The sequence below is a fragment of the Clytia hemisphaerica genome, unplaced genomic scaffold (assembly GCF_902728285.1).
Source record: "Clytia hemisphaerica strain Z4C2 unplaced genomic scaffold, Clytia hemisphaerica genome assembly, whole genome shotgun sequence".
In the NCBI taxonomy this organism is placed as follows: Eukaryota; Metazoa; Cnidaria; class Hydrozoa; order Leptothecata; family Clytiidae; genus Clytia; species Clytia hemisphaerica.
The window spans coordinates 341,404-362,733 of record NW_027103566.1 but is presented as its reverse complement, the minus strand read 5'-3'; the positions used below and the strand labels follow the sequence as shown (position 1 = coordinate 362,733).

The following is a 21,330-nucleotide window of genomic DNA, read 5'->3' as shown; positions in this document are numbered from 1 at the left end:
TTCGACGCAAATGCAATAGACTCGTAAGACAAAAGTACCAAACCGAAAGTTGTCCCAACAAAATTTTCTCATAGCATGAAGTACCCTCAAAAAACCGCCACACTATGTAAAACAAATCCATATTTTCCATGACATACCCATGTTTCTAACCATACAAACTGTGCTATTTTCTCAATTATTAAAACCAACTTTTTCATTTCTCTATGTTAAACTTGAATGTTCATAATAAGTTTGGTAAAAAGAAAAAAAAGTTAAGTCCGAGTACGATATAAGAGGAGAATTCAATTTAACAAGTTATTGCGATTAAACATTTTTTATTGTAAGAACTATTAAGATGTTTTGATTTCTTATAAAATCATGGCAGATTTTACAAGTTGTTCTGAAAATTACGAGACTTACAGCCGTTTTTGAAATTTCTCGTTTTGAGTTTAACGAAAAGTTCGGGCAAGGAACTGAAACTGATAATAACGCTGGTTGGTTTGATAGTATTTCATAATTTGACCTAAATAATAAATTTCTTTGCAATGAATTTATGATTTTGACTAATCACAGATAATAGCAACGATAGTAACAAAATATGACTTATAAGCAACATAAGAATGAAAAGATGTCAAACAAAAGATTTGAAAAACAAGTCATCTTTGTGCAACAGATGTAAAAAGAAGGAAATTTGTCTGAAGAAAAAAACGAGAATTTTTATCACCAAATTTAATTAAAGCAAGTGGATTCAGATTTGGATTTAACTTTGATATATGCTGTGCGCATCCCCAGGACTGATTTTGATATAGGGGATGCGTATCGTGTATAAAACTCCCATCCGGGAGTAACGGGGTAACCTGTTTCAATTTTCTTAAAAAGCTTCATAAATGCAATGATTGTACTAACCTCTAGCCATTCATTTTTAATTTAAATTTAATGAAATCTAAAGATCTCATATAGAATTTACTAATCAAGCTAATCAAGTTTTAAAACTTAAAAAACACGAAAATTCTCGGACGAGAATTTTATACACGATACACATCCCCTAGGGGGGGGGTTCATGGTTGGCGGAGGAGTGGAATCGGCCTTTTTTTCGGACGGAGTGGCGGAATTTGGCGAAAATTTAGACGGAATTACGGAAATTGGGTTCTCTGACGGAGACGGAAAATTAGACAATTTTAGTGCGGAAAAACGGAATTTAGCAAAAAAATTTGCGGAATTTCGGAATTAGTAAAAGATATTCAAAATTTGCGGAATTTTCGACAAAAATATTGAATTTCAAAGGAATTTTCGGTGACGGAATTTTGGTTCAATTTAAGACGGTTTGACGGAAATTGGAGAAAAATTTGGCGGAATTGCGGAATTGGGTACCCCCTGAAACCCCCCCCCTAGGGATATGATCAATTGTTTGAATACGAGGCAAGTGATGTTCGTGACGTAATTTATGAAAAGGTCTATATTTGACAAATAAATCTACTGTAAAATCTATAAATAAATCTAGTCTTGTTCATCTAAGGGCCGCCCTTTAGTTTCTTTCAGAGTCATACAGGCGACGGCCCCTATAACACAGAACACAGATATGCCAACCGTGACAGCCATCATACTATAGTGCGATCCATACTGAATCAAGAAGGGAGCCAACCCTGTGACGCAACATCCAATCATCTGCGCAAATCCACCTACTTTCGCACGGACTGAAGTTTCGAAAACTTCGTTCAATATAAGGTTGGTTGTTGCTAAACCGGTTGAGATGATTCCGCGGCCCAAAAACATTATGGATGAAAAAGTTATAAATGACATTCGAAAGTTCAAGGATAAAATCAATAGCGATACAGCAAGCAGACTAATAATAACCGGCTTTTTACGGCCGATCAGGTCTACTAGTATTAGACTTGAAGAGGTCCCCAAGAGTCCACTAACTGCAACAATCATATTCTGATTGTAATCAGCTGGAGTCAGTTTATGGCATTTTGTTGAGGTTTCATTTTGATGTGATGAGAAGTACCGTTGTTGGAGATCTGTGTTCCAGATAATAAAACCATAAAAATTCAACAAACATGCAGACAATGTGACAATGACTGCTAACAGCTTTGGCAATCGATCTTTTCGGAAGATCATCAGAAAGTTTTCATCCGTTTGTTGCCCTTGCAAAGGACGAATATTATCTATATCCTCGCTTGATAACTCCTTGTGGTGGTCTTTGGCAATGTGTTGTAGAATCGTTCGAAGTTTATCGATTTTTGATTTATTCGCTAAGAATCGGATCGATTCTGGTAAAGTAATGGAGGCAGCGAGGGCGATCACAATCGGTGCACTTACAACAATAAAGAAAAGACGCCACTTGTTTTGAAGCAAAAAGATTTTTGCTATCCAAGCCACAAAAATCGAGCCAAGACTGTAACTGATCATGCTTGCAAGAATTCCGATTCCACGAATGCGGGTGGGTAAGTATTCGGATAACAAACATGCGGGAAAGAGAAATGAAGCGATCCCAATACCAACAATTCCACGGAAAAGTGCGAACAGCAAATAACCGGTCGAAAAAACAGTCAGGAAACTAAACAGCATTGCGATGAAGAGACTTATCAGTAGCACTGGTTTTCGACCAAATTTGTCACCCATCCATCCCCAAAAAACAAACCCCACTCCTTGGCCAATCAGATTTGTAGACGTCATAAAACCCAATTCAAATCCAGTCAAATTCCATTCACATTTGAAGAAAGGAGCAATGATTCCGAGCATTGTCATCTCGGCACCATACGTGAAATAAACGGTCGACAGTCGCGAAATGAGCCAGTATGAGAAACGACCTATACCCAGTTTCTCGATAACGGTGTTTATCTTGTTGATATTCCCTCCATCATGGTTGTCTTGTTGTGACAACAAACTTTCCTCTTCATCATTTTCATTTTTCAGTTCCATAACACACAAATATTTTTTCTTCAAAGTAAATCACTATTAAGTAAAGGTGGTAAAGGACATGATATTTTCGAATACTACTTTCAGCTTTCAGCGAATGATAAACACACCCCTGTCTCAGTGCCCCGGTGGCATGATTTCAGTACATGATTTTTTTCAGTACATGGTTTCAGTACATGATTTTTTCCTACGTCACTGCAGTAATCAAATTTTTATTGCACTCATTTGTAATCATCCTAAATGGCTTAGGAATTCAAGAACTGTTTTTTATTGTCGCTGTCTTTATTCAATTTATATCTCAATTCACAAATGAGTGCAATAAAAATTTGATTACTGCAGTGACGTAGGAAAAAATCATGTACTGAAACCATGTACTGAAAAAAATCATGTACTGAAATCATGCCACCGGGGCACTGAGACAGGGGTGTATAAACTAAAAACTAAACCTTAGAGAAGTTGAAAAAATAACCGTGGCTTTTAATAAAATATAAAACATCAATTTAAATGTTTCCTATTCCATGCCGACAGTGCTCGATGATAGCTCAGAGCTGTTTACGTTTTTTTGAAATAGATAACCTTCAAAGTCATGAAAGCTGTTTTACAAACCAGAGACACATCAGAGCAAAACAAACCAATTTATATCAGATCTACACTCTCTAACCCAAAGCTTCTGCAATTTTCTTTTTGTAAATGACGATGTTATAAAAAGCTTATTAAATCAATTATAAAATTCATAAAAGAAAGACATAATGGCCAATGCATTCTGTTTGTTATTGGAATACCTCGATCTTCATAATCAATTTGACAATGAGTGCCCTGCTTTTTATAAGCACATACTCGCGTGTGCCTAATAAACGTACAGACCAAAATAAACGTATACAGGAGAGGGATAAAATTGGAATTAATAAACGTACAGGCTGAAATAAACGTACAGGAAAGAAATCAGAGCTAAAATAAATAAACGTGCAGGCTAAAATAAGCGTACAGGGAAAAGTCTACCAATTTTTCAAAAGTAGAACATCCAGGTCGAAACGACTGACTTTAGTATAGGTATATCATATCTCTTATAGATCAATGACAAGTACTTTAATAATGTTTTACTACTGTAAAGTAACGAATAAATCAATTGAGTCAATACTTTTTATCAGTTTTTAGAAGATTTTAGAATCTTTTTCCAGTATGAATCGGGCGATATTGGGTCAAAATAAATAAACGTACAGGTCCTAATAAGGTGCGTACAGGTGGGAAATTTGACACGAAAAAAATAAATATCTTCTCAGAAAAAGATTCAATCTTTTTATAAAAACCAGTAAATTTTTGTGAGGCTGTTGATATTTTTGCTTTGAGTTGATAATAAGTTTTACATCGAACATACACCCCTGTGTCACATACCCGCCGGGACCACTGGAAAATTTTCCCGGTGGGAAAATACCCTATAATTCCAGCTCCACTGGAAAATTTTCCCGGTGGGGAAATACCCTATAATTTCAGCCCCACTGGGAAATTGACTTTGATTTCATCCCTATTCAAAATTCATTGTTTAAAAATTGTACTCCAAAACCATCCACACTGAATTTTTTAACCTTGGAACAAAGGAATTTCTATCCCCATAAGGATTTGAATTGGAATTTTTATCCCCACTAAGGAAAAGAATTCCACCAGGGCTGTGAGACAGGGGTGTGAAAATAATCAAGAGGGTCGTAAAAGATAAACGGGAAGAATAAACCATGAACATTTTCGGTATAAAAATGCTATATTCAATTCATTATAACATAAGAATTTAACATTAAAAGTTGTAAGAAAATGAATTAAAATTATTTCAAGTATTGAAAAATAACTTTTCTTAACTAAACAAAATTCGAAGAATATTCCTAATTAAAAACCCGGAAACCTACACTGCCATACTTGAATGTGAATATCAAGTTCTGTGAGAATGAATTGGTGGACCAAATGAGACTTTACTGTGTATACATTTTGCAGAATCTCAAAGAAGAGGAATCTTCAAATGACCGGTCCAATAAAATTACGAAACCGAATCTCGCCATGGTCTTACTACATCGCATCAACAAGATCAGACCAAACCCCTTACTGCAAAAATGTTAATTACTTCAAAATATTACCATTCAACTCATAACAGAACAAAAAATTGAATCAAACTATTTAGGTATGTATAATTGTAATAAATTAAATTATGTTTTTAATGGATTTTTACAATTTACAAAAGTTCGAGATAGGAGATCGGTACTTTTCCTTTTTGCTGTCCACGTTGTGCCATCATGTAATCCGAATGCATTCCCTCAATACTGTACACATTTACGACCTGGTGAGATGAAAAAAAAGACGTATCGTGTTGTATTCGATTTCAACATTATTGAAGTTAGTTAGAAGAGATTGGCTTCGTAGAAACCACTTTCACCTTTTTTAGTCATGACCGTTGTTAAATGTTTACATATTAGCTATAGAGATGTAGCATTATAAGTTAATATTACTTGAGGTTAGTACCGTTTTTGTTTTATGTTTTAGTTCTAAAATCTTGGGCGTTTATCCTTGTCTGTAAATTACCCAAAATGGTATTTGAAAACTTTTGACAATAATTTACCCAAGTTCAAAAATCATAAACTTTTCGAAAACATGTATTTACATTAGCTTAACATATAGCATAAGCTTCTTGTCGCTTTAAAGGGTAAAAGTTTGAGCAAAGCAGAAAAAAAGACGAATGAAGAATTGTTGGTACAGGACGAAATAGAAAGAAAGAAAAGAAAGACGCACCTCGTCAGCGAGTAAAGAGAGTTCGCTTGAGTCGGCCGCATCGTAATCGTAGAGGACGCGCGCACGACGCGTGAGTAATGGCTCTTGTTGTGATTGATGAGATGGAGAATGATCGACCGCGAGAGATGGAGCGGAAGGGATGGAAGGCCGATCGGTCGAAAGAGGTCTAAATAGAAATGAACAAACGTAGAAGTTATGGTTAATGATTATTCTGTTAAGTGTTATTTATTACTGGTAGTTTAAATTTAAAGGGGTAAAGCCATAATAAAGGCTGATCCTAACCGAAGGTCTGTAAAATAAACTTAAATTATAGAAGCTTCTTCTTTTGTTAAAGCGCAAGAGTTTATTTCGGACATTTCAGCCTTACCAAAGTGTCATTATCAGTGAAAGCCTTAAAGGGTGTGTCTGGGTGGCTTTTCGGAGGGTCTATCGTCGAAAAACCGCCTTTGTGGATTTCTTACCATGATTCAAATTTTGACACCTCGAATCATGAAGGTAATAAAGATATAGATGGAGAGAAAACGTCTCGGTAATGACCTAAATGATCGTTGAAATCTTTTATAAATCTATTCAAAGCGGCTTTTTTTTTATGTACCATCATTGGAAGCAAAAAAATCCGAAATGTAAATTTATAAGAACAGAAGTGAGAATGTTATCCTGATTGAAATAAACTTATTATGCAAAAAGCTCTTGTTCAAACGCGATACAAAAATAATTTTCTCAAAGTTCTATGATTTCATATCGATATTTTTGGGCGAACAATTTTGAGAGTTTTAGCACATTTTCCTTGAAAATTTCTTCATTAAAAACCTTTACGTCTAAAAGGGAGGGGGTTTTCAAATTCTGATGGATGATTAATTAAAAGGTTACCTAATCGTAATATAGAATTCTTTTTGAAATTTATCGATGATTTTATGAGAGGGGACCCTTAGAAATATAGGATTCTGTGCTTGTTACGGCAACCTTTTTCTTATTTTGATCAACAAAATTATTATCTCACAATAGAGTTGTTAAAAATCCAACATCTTTTTATTCAGTTTTTTATGAACTTAAATATTCCCACGAGTATACCCAAAATTAATCATCTTATTCCCAAAGCAACCAAACAGCTGTTTGCTTCCGATGATAAATCAGAATAGAACAAAAGGCATTGACTCTCCATCTATCTTTATTACCTTCATGCTCGAATACCTGACTCTCCAAGGTTCGTATAATCAAGAGGAGAAAAAGAAGTGACTATACGCAGACTAGCATACTTGCAAATATTTTCCTATACACTTTACAATGATGCAAGAAGCTTGTGCTCAATAACTTAAGCAGAACCGCTTAAAGGATAGTAGTCCGGCGGCGATCCAGAATTACCCTTACAAGTAGTAAATATGGGTTTTTATTTTATTTTCTCATTATATGGTCCCTTGGGACCCCAAAACCGGTTTTTGCCAAGCTGGCAAAGGCGGGGAAATTTTTTTATGGGGGCTTGAAGGGGGTAGGGTCATTTTAGCCTGGGGGTCCTTAGAAAGTCGATTTTTGAAGTTCTCATTTAGCTAAAACTGATTGTACCATCAGAACTGATTGTACCATCAGATAGAGCTTGAAGAGTAGATCTCCAAAATGGGGTCATTTGTCTCATTTGGCTGACTTAGTCCCCCGGAATTGGCTGATACGTCTTCAAAAATGCAATATTTTATCACGTATCAGCCAATTCCGGGGGACTAAGTCCGCCAAATGAGACAAATGACCCCATTTTGGAGATCTGCTCTTCAAGCTCTATCTGATGGCACAATCAGTTTTGATGCAAAAAAGCCCTTTTCGCCGCCGGACTATAGCAGATTGTCAAGCGGTTGATATTGATACCTCAAAAAACAAGGGAACTAGCAAGTAGTTTTCTTTGTTTAACCCTAGCATGTTTTTTTCCTAAAACCTTAAAAAAGGACATTTAATGAATTTTATTCATCCAAAAAATAAAACGAAATAAGAGATCTCTTACTTTTCTAACGTCTGTTGAAGTTCATTGATATACGATTGGCATTGTTGATGGTAGGTTCCTAAGGCTTCAACGTAACTATGTAAAGCTGTTAAATGGTTGCCCTAAACAACAAGCAAAAGATGTGAGCAAACATTTTTCGATTATGAAAAGATTTGCTGAGTGAAATATTTTCTAAAGAGGAAGAATAAAATAATGCGAATCGCAAAATTTTTCTTCACTCACAACTTCCATTTTAGAATAGGGAAGATATGAACCCCACCGAATTCTCAACTGCAATGTAAAGTAAAGATGCAATTTCAGAAATCAATTCTATTGGTGCCCATTTCTGCCCGCTTGTCTTAGTGCCTTCGGGTCTTCTTTTCCCTCCGTAACTCAGATCTACAAATGAATTTTGGTTTCAGTGAAAATGATACTCACATGTGCAGTGGAGACGCCTTCTAAAAGCAACCTCGTAATTTCTTGTTGTCGGTCGAAATCTGATTGAGCAGCTCGTAATTCGGATTCAGCCTGAAAAAAAAAGAGTTAAGTAAATGAGCAAATGAGGAAGACAAAAAAAAACTTTGCTGAAACCCATCACCGAACGAAACGGTTTTCAGCAATACCGAATGATAGAAGATCTCACCTAAAATGAATGATAAATAATTAAGGAACTGTGCCAAGAAGCCAACGAAATGAACGAAAAAATCAAGGATAAGAATTTCAAATTGAAAGTCAGATGGAGCCAAAGAAAAATACTCTACTTTAAAAAAATTGTAAACGATAAGTGCGGTTCATAGAGAAGGCCAATGTGCTTACAGATTGGTCTGCGAACTTGTCTATCCATATTACTATTACATCCATATGACATAAAAGACTTCCGTCAAATTTATCAATTTTACCCAAAAAGTTGGCCTTAGGAAGGTTGAAACGAAGAATGGAAGAATGAAAAATGAAGAAGCAGAGTACTTTTTGAGAATCAGTTTAGCTGGAGAGAAGTCTTTAAAAATATTAAGTTTATTTCTTACCTGTCGCATTTTTTCAGGGGTTTGAGATTTCTTGACTTTGTTTTTACACGCATCTAAATCAAGTCGCTTCACTTCCAGTGCTCGTTTTTCTTTCTGTAAAAGGGGAGAATTTGTATAAAAAGGCAACGAATCAAGGTTCGTTAGAAACTAAGATCATGTTCAGACGTTACGGTTCCGTTTCGCTTCGGTGTGATTTTCGTTACGGATCGAGAGTGTTCATATTAGTTTCGGAACGTTTCAGTGCAAGAAAACGGAGCAGTTCCATTCCGATGAAAAAAGTGGAGCAAAACCGTTTCGCGATATTTTCTTACTGTGTAACGTCTTCTTTTTTGGCGTTTTGAATTTTGACGTTCACACTTGTTTCGGAACCGTTTCGTTTCGGAGCGAAATGGAACCGTAACGTCTGAACATGGTCTAAAGGCTCGTTAGAAACTAAAGGTTATTCAAAACGTGAACGTGCTGTAAAACAGTTTGAAAATGTCACATTTTAAAGGAACCCTTCGATTAAAACTTCTGACGATACACAGGCTTTTGTGACATTTTAAGGTCAACACTGTGGAAAACAAAAGAGTCAATAAAAGACAACTGACATCAAAAATGCAATACAAATTTACACAGTAATGAATTCATAGATAATAGCAAATTATTTAAGACTGATACCAAATCAACAAATTAATGGGAAAAGAAAAGATATCTCACCATAATGGTTTTCATTTCATTATCCAAGAAGCTTTTGAGAGGGTGTAAGAAGTGAGACATGGACTTCTGCATAAAATCTTTTTCAGCATTTCCCATCTTCTTCATTGTACCTCCACATTGTGACAGAGCTGAACCTGAAATATCCGAAAATAAAAACAATGTCGAAATTGCTTATGCATGAATATACAGCGAGTCTGAGGGAGAGTTCAAGCAAATTCAAGAAGTTTGTGAACGGAAGAAAAGGGGATCTTTTTTTTATATTTAAACTATAAAATCAAAAACATCATGGTCCATTCCATATACCGTGCATTCAAATGCACAAGGCGAACACATTGTGTTGTTTCCAAAATAATTCGAGTGGCTTCATGGGGGCTACATTTTTGCGTGGACTTTTTCGCAAATTGAAGATTTCAAATTTTCGCGTGAACCAAATTTGGCAAATCCTTTTTAACTAATTTCTATCATTTTAATCCTTAAAATTCTCAGTCCTGGATGATTCATAAATTTCAAGTAAATGGCTAAAATTCGCAAAATTTAATCCACTTAAAGATATAATGAATGAAATCTATTTATGACGTAACAGCATCCTTCAATAAATGATATGCACCACTGGAGAGTCTTCAGAGAACTTTTAAATTTTTCCACCCAATACGTCACTTAAATAATAGAAAAAGTGACGTATTGGGTGAAAAAAACAAACAGAAGGCATTGCAATGGTGCATATCATGAATAAGGCATTGATCAAAGCATCTTACCATAAGCTGTACCGGGGCCGATATCTTGACTTGCATCTTGCATCGTTTGACCCAGTATGAAAGCATTGGTTGGGCGTGGAGGATTCTTCTTATCCAATTTCTCATACATATATTCTTCTATCCTTACACCTAAACGGATGTTGAGATTTTAAACAAAGATTTCTTTGTATTTTAGCATTCGCAGGTTTACTTTCACTTTCTAAACCTTTTTTGAAACTTGAAAGCTATGAAAAAACTCCATTAGTATTATTGGGCTATTCCAGAAATAGTCTGTATCCCCTTTGTTCGGGAGGTATGATGTCTAGGGTGGTCTGGAATTTAATAAAAAGATCCACGGTGGTAAAAAAACATGAAAAAATAATCCAAGGGGGTCCCGAACTTTTTTTTGGAAACTGAGGGAGGTCACCTTTTCCAAAAAAGATCTCGTCAACAATAATTTGAGTTATGTAATGTGTGAAAATGAAATTTAAATTGTGCGAAGAACTTATTTCCTTTTTTCAAACTCAAAGTGAACTAAAACTCTTACTCGGATTGGGTTGAACCATGGCCTCTCCCTGACGTAGAAGTTTCTCAGTGATGTTTTTGGTTCGATCAGCGCGAAGATTGAGGTTCTCAAATTGAGCATCGTAGACTGTCTTTTCAGCACTGCCAATCCTTTCTTCAGTGAACTGAAAAACAATTTTTGAATGTAAACTTGACTGTTTTTATAATGACTTTTGACTTTATACCTCCATATATCTCGATAACTACTTTTCCAAAATTAAAAAATAATACATCAAAATTTAAGTTTACCTAGGCAGTCATCGCAAAATTGTTCTATTCGCGTCACCCGCCCGCATCAAATTTTCCGCTGATTTTCCGGTGCGAAGATGCGGAAAAAAATCTGGGAAAAGCAATTTGTTCTTTTAAAATATAGCTTTTTTCTCAATTGCTCTGACGACCATCGAAAAATTGTTTTGCTCGCGTTACCACCCGCCCCTGAGTTACTGGCGTGATTAAAAAAACCCGGGAATGTTTTTGATCGCCCGCATGCATTTTTAACACCCGTTGCGACGCGAACAGAGCATTTTTTCGATGACCGCCCTATTCCTCTTTGCCATGAAAAAAGATTTAGTTAAAATTCACATTTTTTCGGACACAGGTACCCTCCAAACTCTTATACTTTTTCGTGGGTCACCCGGTAATGTGAATTATGTTATTTTATGCATTTATTTATATGGATCTGGCCTCCAAAATGATGGGTGAGTTTTTAAAAATGCACTTTATCAGAATAAAGCCCCCAGTTAGATTTGAATAAAATTTGGTGAACCCTAGTTAGGAAGTTGGCCACGAACCTAAGGCCATTTTAAGGTTCCAGTTGTCACAAAACCTTTTAGACCTTTTAGAGTGTGAAGCCATGCCTTACTTATCCAGGTATATAATTATAATTTTTGCTTTTTTTCGAGAATTTTTTGCAATTCCATCATCGTAAATGATGCAATCAAACAATAAAAAAAGCAATGAAGGAGAAAAGCTGTTAGTGGGCAAAATTGAACTCCATCGAAGTTCGGTCAGTAAAAAGTTCGATTAGTTCGATGATATTAAAATCCTCATATCTTCCCTCGCTTGCAAAAACTTTGTCCTGTCATGCGATTGCCAATTTCGACAGTTCCCGGACTTAAAAGCTTGATGTTTATTGTACCCTGATATTTGTCTATCCGGGAAAAAAGTCTGTAGCCCCTCTGTTGCGATTTCGCGCGGGGCCGAGTGGTGAAATACTACGCCCGCCCCAACAAACCGCTTCTTCTGGCGCTAAAAGGATACAGGAAAAGTGTGTAATCCGTTATCGGAAGTAATTTCCTGATTCACATTACGAATTTGGCTTCAAAAAGAAGCTAATATACGGTGGCGGAGCAGCACAAACTTGTCAAACAAAACTGATCGAACCCAAACCCATCATTGATCGAACTTCTTTTAATCGAACACTCACAATCTTTTAAAAAATCTTAGAGTTCGATTAATTTATTTAATCGAACTTTAATCGTTCGATGGAGTTCGATTAGTTCGATTGTTCGATTGGTTCGACAAGTTCGATTGATCGGGTCTGGCTTATACAAAAATGTGCATTCAGAATGAAATACCTACCTGCTTAGCCCTTGTTAGGCCAGTTTTTCCAGCTTTTAGCATTGCTTTTGCCATCTCACTCTAATGTAGCCTTCCTTTCCTTTGACTTTGTTTTCAAAAAGATTGTTGTACTGCTTAAAACTTTGGATATCTAGCTATTATGTCTAAATCACCAACCTTCTTTGTTGGATAAACTCTCTAAATAGTGTTATGTTTTAAGGACTGAAGAGGAAATTATCTGTCCATCAGTCATCTACAATTAATCATTGTTTTCATAAAAAACTGTGAGACATTTTTGGAGGATATGAGAGAATGGAATAATAAATAAATAAGGGAAGGGAAAAATGGATGGAAATCAACCGCTTTTTGTTTAGTGGAAAAGCAAAATATCAAATCTTAAAAAAGCTAATAAATTTCAACATGTTCTTCTCCTATATATTTTCTATGAAATTCAGGTAAAGTAGAGTAGTAACATATGGATCCCAACAACCACCAAGCAAAAAAAAACAAAAAAAAAATTTTTATACCTGTCTTGCTCTTGTCCAACCAGTCTTGCTTGCAGTAAAGGCTGAGCTGGCCATCTTCATAAAAGAATCTTTGTATTCATTTCCATCTCCGGCCATTCTTACAATATGCCAAATAAAATAGAGAGGAAAAGGACTGAAAATTTCTGTTAGTTCCAAAGACTGCCCTTTTCATCAAAAACTTGCTTTCACTCTTGGGAAGTTTTGAAACCATGACGTCATTATAAAGGGGGTTTCCTGGAAATGGTCTGCAAAATAAAGATTAACAAAATATAATAATTCAATTCTTTTTAAATTTTTTGTTTCAGTTAAATTATATGTTGCAAAACATTTTATTATATTCTATTTTTGATAAAAATTGAACAGTTATATCTGTTTTGGTGGAAAATATATATTTTTAAAATCTTATCATGAGTCTTTATTTTATTTTTACATTTCGCGGCATTTCATTGGCGGGTTCTTCAAACATGTGACTTCGCGTCGTTTTGAATGTAAACACAGAAAGAGTGACAAGCTGACGCACAGGCTGACGAACATCTTTTTTCTTTGCATAGTGCAAGCAAAAGTTAAAATCATTTTGAAGTGGTGGGAGGAGTAACCAAAGAAGTAGAATAATGTCTGATCATCAAGGTATACTTCAATTTCTCGTTTTGCTTTTTTAAACTGCGATCCTAGCTGTTTTATATGCCTATCCGTCGTTAAAACAGCCTAGACTAATGTTAATTTTTCTTTCAGAAAAAAGACTATAATTTGTTTACCTTTATTCCTGCAGCTTCCCAACATCCAAGCTCTCAAACATCACAAGTCGAATGAAATTACTTTCGATTTCCCGTAGAAATTATGCGATGAAAAATCCGGGGGTCGAAAAATGAAGACTTTTTATTTCCGAACAAGTTATCTTTGCTTATAACGAAACTTTTCAATATATTTGCTAAATATAATGTTTGATTACAGAAATACTTTACACTGTATTTACACTGTATTGAAAAAGTTGATTCTACTATTCTACTTAGCTCTTTGTTTTCATGTCTAGCCCCCGTCTCAAAAGAAGTCCCAGAATCCCGAGATTTTTGCAGTCGGGCGTTCAAAACAAAGGCGTTTTTATTTTTCCGCCCACTTACGAATTTTTCTTTATAATAGGCATTTAAAATATAAAATTTAAAAATAATAGTATAAAACCTTATTTTCTACCGTATAGTATTTCTTCTAAAACGAAAAAACAAAATACACTAGAAAAATAAAGAATTTACGAGTGTTATCAAGCCACCCAAAATTCGTCGCGCGTCATCGAATTGTTGTATACATCACGATCAATTGTCAACCATTGTCCAATCCCGTAAGCGATTGAAGTGCCGTCAGTAATAATCTGAGAAGAGAACAATAACATTATGACATCACACAAATAAATTACGCTGGGAAAGTCCACGAGGACAACACGCGGTCTTAACTTTTTTCCCTCGTAAGTTTGGGGGGAAAACGAAAGTACTCTATATTTTACGTATGGGGAAGTGTAAGAAAGATTTACAAAATATAAAAGTTTCGTTTTGGGGTAAAGAATCAGTATTGTGAATTTAAGCGAGTTTCTATTTTGCAATTTTTCTACAGAGCCAAATAAAGATTTTTTCTATTGTTCTTGCTCGATTGCCTCTAACGATAAGTTGCGTAGTTATGAGGTTATCGAGACAAAATGTGACGAATTTGCGCGGAAACGAAATTTAACATTAGTCTAGGCTGTAAAATACAGTTAGGTGCAGGTACCGTCCAAGAAATTGCCTCCTCGGGGTACCTAGGCACTTCCCAATGGTTACCATGAGGTTTCACCCCTTTAACGTAAATGTTTTCTCGTTTGTTTTTTTTGAAGCATTTTGATTTAGAAAATGAGATGGGGCATGCAGTTTAAGGGAGTCTTCCAAACTCAGACACGACCCTGCCTGCCTATGCCCCGGACAGTCCGGGGCAAATGTCTGGGGTCTGAAAAAAATAACTTTTTCCCCGGACCTACGTCCGGGGCTCCAATTTTTGCGCCATAAATTTACCCCGGACGTATATCGCCGAGCACACTTTAAACCCCCGGATTTTTTTATAAACTAGGCAAGGTTAATAAATTAATTAAAAATTAAAAAACTAACTTTACTTGTACCTTTCTCTGTCTGATCAGGATCCATTTTTCAGCTTTCGGATTTAGCTTCAGCTTAGATTTTAGAATTTGATTGCTGAACAAACCACGCTTGAGATTTAAGGTTCAAATACAGGCCTCACACACGAAACGCCAAAATCAGGACATTACAAGATCTTTTGGAAGACGGCGTTTGTCCACGGAAGAATATTTCAATGAATTAGAAAAAAACCCGCACGGTCACCGATTCTATAAAAAGCGACCGCGCGGGCTGTCTGGGGCGTCCGGGGCAGTCTCTCAAAAACAAATAATACGGACCCCGGGCACGCATCAAAAAAACCCGGACTGTCCGGGGCATAGGCAGGGTCGTACTCAGACTTGCCATGGAAAACGTCAAATGGGCGTTTTGATTTCCAACCCCTCTAGTGTCTAGAGTCAAGAGTGCGAACGGCCCCAGTGCACGAACGAACGTCTTTGAACTTGAAAAAACAACCAAAAACAAACTTCTATAGAATTTCCTTTGTGCAGCAGAATCCTCAAACTGTCCCTTGCAATCTCTCCAAAAATTAAAATAAACGGAGCACAAGAACAACACCAAAGTACCAAACCGATTTTGAACGAGGCCAAGTAAAAAAAAATCACGAAATTCGGGATTTTTGTAAACATGGCTGCTTGCAAGAGGAAATGTTTTTATGAGAAGATTTGCGCAAGAAGAGTTCTGAAAATGACTTTCCTCTTTTAAAAACCTGTTATCTTCCATCACACAAGATTTCATTGAAACATGTTAGCTCATTTAATTCAAAATCAAAAGAAACATATCACCAGTAGTTGATATAAAAAAGGGTCCAGTCCGTGAATGATCCAAACACCATATTCAAAATGAAGACATTGCAACGTCAAAACATTCCAAAGCCGGCGATCTCAATTAAAAAAGAAGACACTACATTGCCGCCATTTTCGATGAGCAAAACTTGAAAAAGAAAACAAAAAGTGGATGACAAGAAAATATTTACAAAATTAACAAGTTAGTAAAACCCTAAAGACGCTTTTTTAGTGAAAAAGCATGTGGTTTTGAAAAGTTCAAATACCCATACACATATCATTACGGGGGGGGGGGGGTTCAAGTATTACTAGCCTGGGAATTCAGGCGTTTAACTTTGTTCACAGTCTAGTTTATAATATTTTTGCTGCTTGTTTAAACTCGCCAGCTTCGGTATGATTTGCTAGCTTTCGGCGTATTACTTAAAAGTACTTTGCGCGCATTTTGATAATTTCGATGCGCGCGCATAATTTATAAAAAAAGCAGACTCTGCAGAAAAAAGGAAAACAAATGAAAATGAAAACATAGATTCATTTACAAACAAAATGGCTGTTAACAGGAAGTCTAAATACATGTGGCTGATGTTTTGATGTGGTTTTTAGTAGTTTTGAAAATCTTTAGAGCTTGTAAAAGAGTTTTTATGGAAAGTTAATTATGTGTGTTTGCCTGGGTTTACAAAGTTCAAAAAGTCTGTCATCAAGGGTTCACACACAGAGTGTTCATAACATTCTGTGTCAGACTAATCTACCTGCACCAAGCTCTATAATCTTAAAACTTTGTGAGGTAAGGTATTTTTTGTTTTTTCTAAGATTATGAGCTTGGATTCCCAGGCTAAAGTATTACTTGCAAGTGGAGCTCTAATTTTTTCTTTTGAAAGATCGTTCGTACACTGGTTCCTCGTTCGCAGACTGGGTCTAAATAACGCTCGCTTTAACAACTTATTATAGTAGGGGGAAATTTGTAAAATCGCTCGATTTTTTTAGTCAAAGCACTTGTTATACATTTTTGGAAAGCTAAGGGGTAGGGGAATCAAAATAACTTGGGTGCCAATTTTCTTTCGGACACTTTGGTGTGGTTTTCGGACAAATACGACGGTCTCAGGCAAAAATCATAGGGTGAAAAATTAATGAAAATTTCAGCTTGAGAAAACGAAGACCTGTTGTATATTTTTGGAAAGCTCTCAAAAAATTAAGATTAGTGATATATTGCGAGTATAGGTGATTTCTTTACCTAACTCGAGATATTAATCCTTAAAAACAGTGTTTTTCAGTGTTTTTCAGCCAGAAACAGCTGTTTTGTCCAGTTTTTGCGCTTTCGGAAGCTCAATATCTCGAGTTAGGTACTGAAATCACCTATACTCGCAATATATCACTAATCTTAATTTTTTGAGAGCTTTCCAAAAATATACAACAGGTCTCCGTTTTCTCAAGCTAAAATTTTCATTAATTTTTCACCCTATGATTTTTGCCTGAGACCGTCGTATTTGTCCGAAAATCACACCAAAGTGTCCGAAAAAAAATTGGCACCCAAGTTATTTTGATTCCCCTACCCCTTAGCTTTCCAAAAATGTATAACAAGTGCTTTGACTAAAAAAGTCGAGCGACCTCAAAAAAACGAACAAATTTCCCCCTACTATTATTCCATGAAGAAGCTTTCAAATAAAATGAAAACAAACTGAAAGAAGGACTTCAAGCTAATCTACGAGATGGTCTAAAAGGATTTATGTAAAAACAAAAAGTAAGTGAGAAAAGTGAAAAATGAGTTTGGCGTTTGTGCACTGGGCACCCCCCTCTACCCCTAGGGCTAGGCCGTGGCCAGTGGATGATTAAAATGTTCAAAAATAAAGAAAAAAATCAAAATGTCTGTGACCAAGCTTTGGCAATTGGTTTTGGTCAATTTGAGGGTGCTGAATCCGAATTTGAATGTTAATGTTTTAGCATAATTTGTGATTTTTTTGCGTTTCCAGGCAAATTTAGGTAATTTTCCCTGTTTCATTTGGGAGAATGTAACGGTCTTTTGAATAACAAATTACTCCAGCCAGTACAAACAGGATGAATTTTCTTGTACCTTACTAACAGCTGTGTTGTAAAAGACAAATCAATTAAATGACGTTATCATTATAAAAATTTCTGCTGGAGTTCATTAGTTCATCTAAGCCTACTCCCCAACCCTGTGTAATATTTGGTTAATACTTGTTAATAATTATTTGTTTATGATCGCAGAGAGCTGTTTCATTTTTTTCATCTGGTAAACTAAAGTTTGTGAGTGAATTTTATGCCAAAATAAAAAGTAGGTTTGTTTTGGGAAATGTAGACAAGAAAAACATATTGTCACTCATGCTAAAATTGCTGTATTCTTAAATCTTAATTGAACTAGTTTTAAGTCACTTTACAAGTTTTATTTTTCATTTTTAGGTGGAAAGGCTTTTGGCCAACTCAAAAAACAACAAGAATTGAGTTTAGATGAAATTAACAAGGTAAACCATTAATAGTATTCTGATCTATACCTTCTAGTAATTCAATTTTAATCTTTCACAGAACTTTTCATATTGATTACCCTAATTTGGATTAAAGTAGCTCTATTTTTAAATCCTATTTCAAAGGAGGACATGATCCATTCAGAAGCAATTCAAAGATTATTTGAAGTCCTTTGAAATGAAAACTGTTTTTAAAGCCTATTTAGTATTACGAGCCTATTTCTATTAAGGATTTCCTTTCCATTAAGCACAATTTTTAAGTATTTGTAACCCATTTATATATTTTTTTATTTGGACATATATTCTTTACTCCATCTTCTAACTACCGTTTTTTATTAAAACACATTACTTTTCACTCATTAAAAGAACACCTTGGATTGCGATTTATTTGGTCTATAACAAGCCTTACAGTATGATTGATTTCTACGTTTATTCAGTTTTTTTAGAAGGTTTTATTCAAACCTTCCGTGACAGCAATTAAAATATGATAAATGAAAGTAAAATAGTTTTTTCTTCTTAACAGACTTATTTAGGCGATGAAGATTATCAAGATGAAGAAGAATATCCAGATCTTCAAGGATCTTTGGTTACCTATAAAAGTAAGTCACCATTCTTCATATGCTGCCTTTCAGAGAATAGGAGGTGATCTTGTATTTCCTTGATTGGCTTTTGAAAGAAAAAGCTTTTGCAGAACTATATTTTAGGGAAAATCATATTTTTTCTCCTTAGAAAAAGTTTTGATACTACAATGCAAATGCTAACATTTAGGATTTGTAAAGAAAAACGTAATTCCTCTCAAGTGGATCAAAAGTCTAAGGCTTCAAAAAGAGAATAATTCCAGCTTTTTTCATGTTTGGGTGTCTGCTTTGGTTAAGATTAACAATGACTGGGTCCTAATGAAAAGAAAAATATTTTAATTTTCAGAACAATTTATGGAGTTTGATTTGGACAACTCTGGTGATATTGGTAAGTTCATTCATTACTCAGTGTTTGATTGCTGGTTTAAATTCGCTATTAGAAGTAACAACTGACTCCGATACTGAAAGATCTTACCCCTATCTTTTATAGCTTCTGTAGTATCGTCTAAGCTTATTTCTTTTTTCCGATAAGTTCGATTTTAGTTCTATTCCTATCAATGTTTTTTTTGTTTAGACTTGATGGAGTTGAAGATGATGATGGAGAAATTAGGCCAAGCTAAAACTCATTTAGAATTAAAGAAAATGATTGCTGAAGTCGATCGGGAGAATAGAGGTATTTTTCATTGAAAACTTTCATTGATTATTTACCCTTAAGACTATTTATTTCACGCTGATGAAATCATCGAGACGAAAAAATGGAAAATTAAAATAAACGATTTACTCGTATCGTTTAATCTTTTAGAACAAATTCTAAAGGAATAGATGTGTCGTTTTTTTAATTTTAAATCAAAGAAGATAAAAAGCATTTCAAAATGACACATTTCCATGTTTTTAGCATGTTGCTTCATAGACTTCGTATTATTTCATGTTTTCTTGACATTCAATGCGTCATCGTTCAACATTTTGATGTGTTTGATCTAACAAATTTACTTTGTTTACATTCCGCAGGTGCAATTTCGTACAATGATTTCTTGTTCATGATGTTAGGAAAGAAAAGCTCCGTCCTTAAGCTGTAAGTTTTCACAAAGTTATTTCACGTTGTAAGGAATACGTTACGTACAAGACTGAATTGGCTATTAAATGAATTTAAAAATCTCCTGATCTTCGAGTCTTAGAAATTTCTTTGAAAAAGTTTATACTGAACAAAAATTCTAGCTCGAAGTTTCTACCGGAAGAACCGTAAATTTGCGGTTATGCTTACAAGCCAACTCTTATGCCAATGGTTTATAATAAACTGAAGAATATTCATACTGAGAATGTCGAATCAGACTACGCTATGCACTTTTCCAAGGTTCAGAGAGAAGGAGTAATCAATGTTTCGTTTACTAATCCAAGATAATCCTAACTTTGAGGATTAAATTTCACGTTTGAAACTGTTTCGTTGTTCAGACGTGAAATACAGTATTTGCTTAGTTCAAAATAATGTCAATTTTTCTCGACCTTTTAAAAACGGGAAATGGTTTATTTACGTATAGCTAGTTTCTTGCAAATCAAACATTTCAAATCGCATACATACCTTAGCATCAAATGTCTGTCACTTTGCAACAACACGCAACTAAAATTATTTTCCAGCTAATTACGAAATCACACTTCAGTTTAGCAAATAAAGAGAGATTCAAATCATCCTTCAGTCACAGTCTGACGCGGAGTAAGATAAAAATTTTATGAACTTAAAACTTTTTTTCTACAGAATTTTGAAGTTCGAAAAAGCGATGGCTGGACCTGAAAAGAAAACAGGTGTCGCTCCGAAACGAGACCTTTCATCACTCCCTTGAACGACCACGAAGCATTTTTTCATATTATCCATACAACTGCTCATTACAATCTGATGTTTGCTGTACTTTTATATCGAATACTCAACTTGTCACAAAGAATTCCATGCAACATTATAAACCAGTACCAGAAGTATAAAAGGGTCCCTTCGTAAGCGTCGAACATGTGACATTAAATCAGCGCTTTTATCATTTATTTCACCATGCAATTTTATTATTATGTATAATCAAAGCAATCTTATTATTATCGTGTAATTGTAAATATTTTATTAGGGTATTACGTTTCATTGTATTATTTTCTTCTAGAACAAACTTTCGACCAGACATTTTGATATTAAACCGAAGCTTGGTGTACTTCTTCTGACATATCACCCCAAGGTCCCCGGCTTTAGGGCTAAAGCAAGGGGTTTAAAATTTTGGAGTAAATTGATGTTGCCCACCATGGTTGCGTAATGGAGTAAATTTTGAATTTTGAGGGGTTGAAAGTGCTACTTTAGGAGCCACTTCGAGTCAATTTGAAAAGCGTTTATGGAAAAATTTCTCGGGAAAAAGTGAGGGGCCATACTTACTGTGCACACCACGTTCTTGTTCTGCCCTGTTCTATCCAAGCGGAGTTATATGACAAGCTTCTTGAGCCAAAACATGCAAAACGTGCTTGTAAAAAGGAAGTGAAAGCGATCTCGCTCTAATCCTTATGTTTTTGTTCGACGTTTAATTTTGGTACGATTGTTTTGGTCTACCGGTTTATTAAAAAGCTCAATTATTACCT

General features: G+C 35.2%; 3 protein-coding genes across 4 annotated transcripts; 1 reads left to right on the top strand and 2 right to left on the bottom strand.

The window, feature by feature from the left end:
• Nucleotides 1–1,417: 1,417 nt before the first annotated feature.
• Nucleotides 1,418–2,930, bottom strand: LOC136800993 (putative transporter SVOPL). The gene has a single exon (XM_067057611.1). It carries the CDS (start codon nucleotides 2,899–2,901, stop codon nucleotides 1,477–1,479), a length of 1,425 nt encoding a protein of 474 aa, XP_066913712.1. The 5' UTR covers nucleotides 2,902–2,930; the 3' UTR covers nucleotides 1,418–1,476.
• Nucleotides 2,931–4,632: 1,702 nt separating this feature from the next.
• Nucleotides 4,633–12,918, bottom strand: LOC136800992 (endophilin-B1-like). Of its 2 annotated transcripts, none has more exons than XM_067057609.1 (9): nucleotides 12,743–12,918; nucleotides 10,639–10,780; nucleotides 10,113–10,241; nucleotides 9,358–9,491; nucleotides 8,659–8,751; nucleotides 8,072–8,161; nucleotides 7,655–7,755; nucleotides 5,668–5,833; nucleotides 4,633–5,218 (listed from the first exon to the last, which is right to left on the bottom strand). In XM_067057609.1, the coding sequence occupies exons 1-9, from the start codon at nucleotides 12,836–12,838 to the stop codon at nucleotides 5,114–5,116; spliced, it is 1,056 nt and encodes a 351-aa protein (XP_066913710.1). In that variant the 5' UTR covers nucleotides 12,839–12,918; the 3' UTR covers nucleotides 4,633–5,113. The 2 variants fall into 2 exon arrangements, with proteins under 2 accessions (XP_066913710.1, XP_066913711.1); XM_067057610.1 differs by lacking the exon at nucleotides 12,743–12,918 and adding an exon at nucleotides 12,237–12,340.
• Nucleotides 12,919–13,232: 314 nt separating this feature from the next.
• Nucleotides 13,233–20,905, top strand: LOC136800991 (allograft inflammatory factor 1-like). Its single transcript, XM_067057608.1, has 7 exons — nucleotides 13,233–13,369; nucleotides 18,090–18,151; nucleotides 18,675–18,750; nucleotides 19,076–19,117; nucleotides 19,304–19,402; nucleotides 19,738–19,801; nucleotides 20,480–20,905. Exons 1-7 carry the CDS (start codon nucleotides 13,354–13,356, stop codon nucleotides 20,562–20,564), a joined length of 444 nt encoding a protein of 147 aa, XP_066913709.1. The 5' UTR covers nucleotides 13,233–13,353; the 3' UTR covers nucleotides 20,565–20,905.
• The last annotated feature ends 425 nt before the right edge of the window (nucleotides 20,906–21,330 follow it).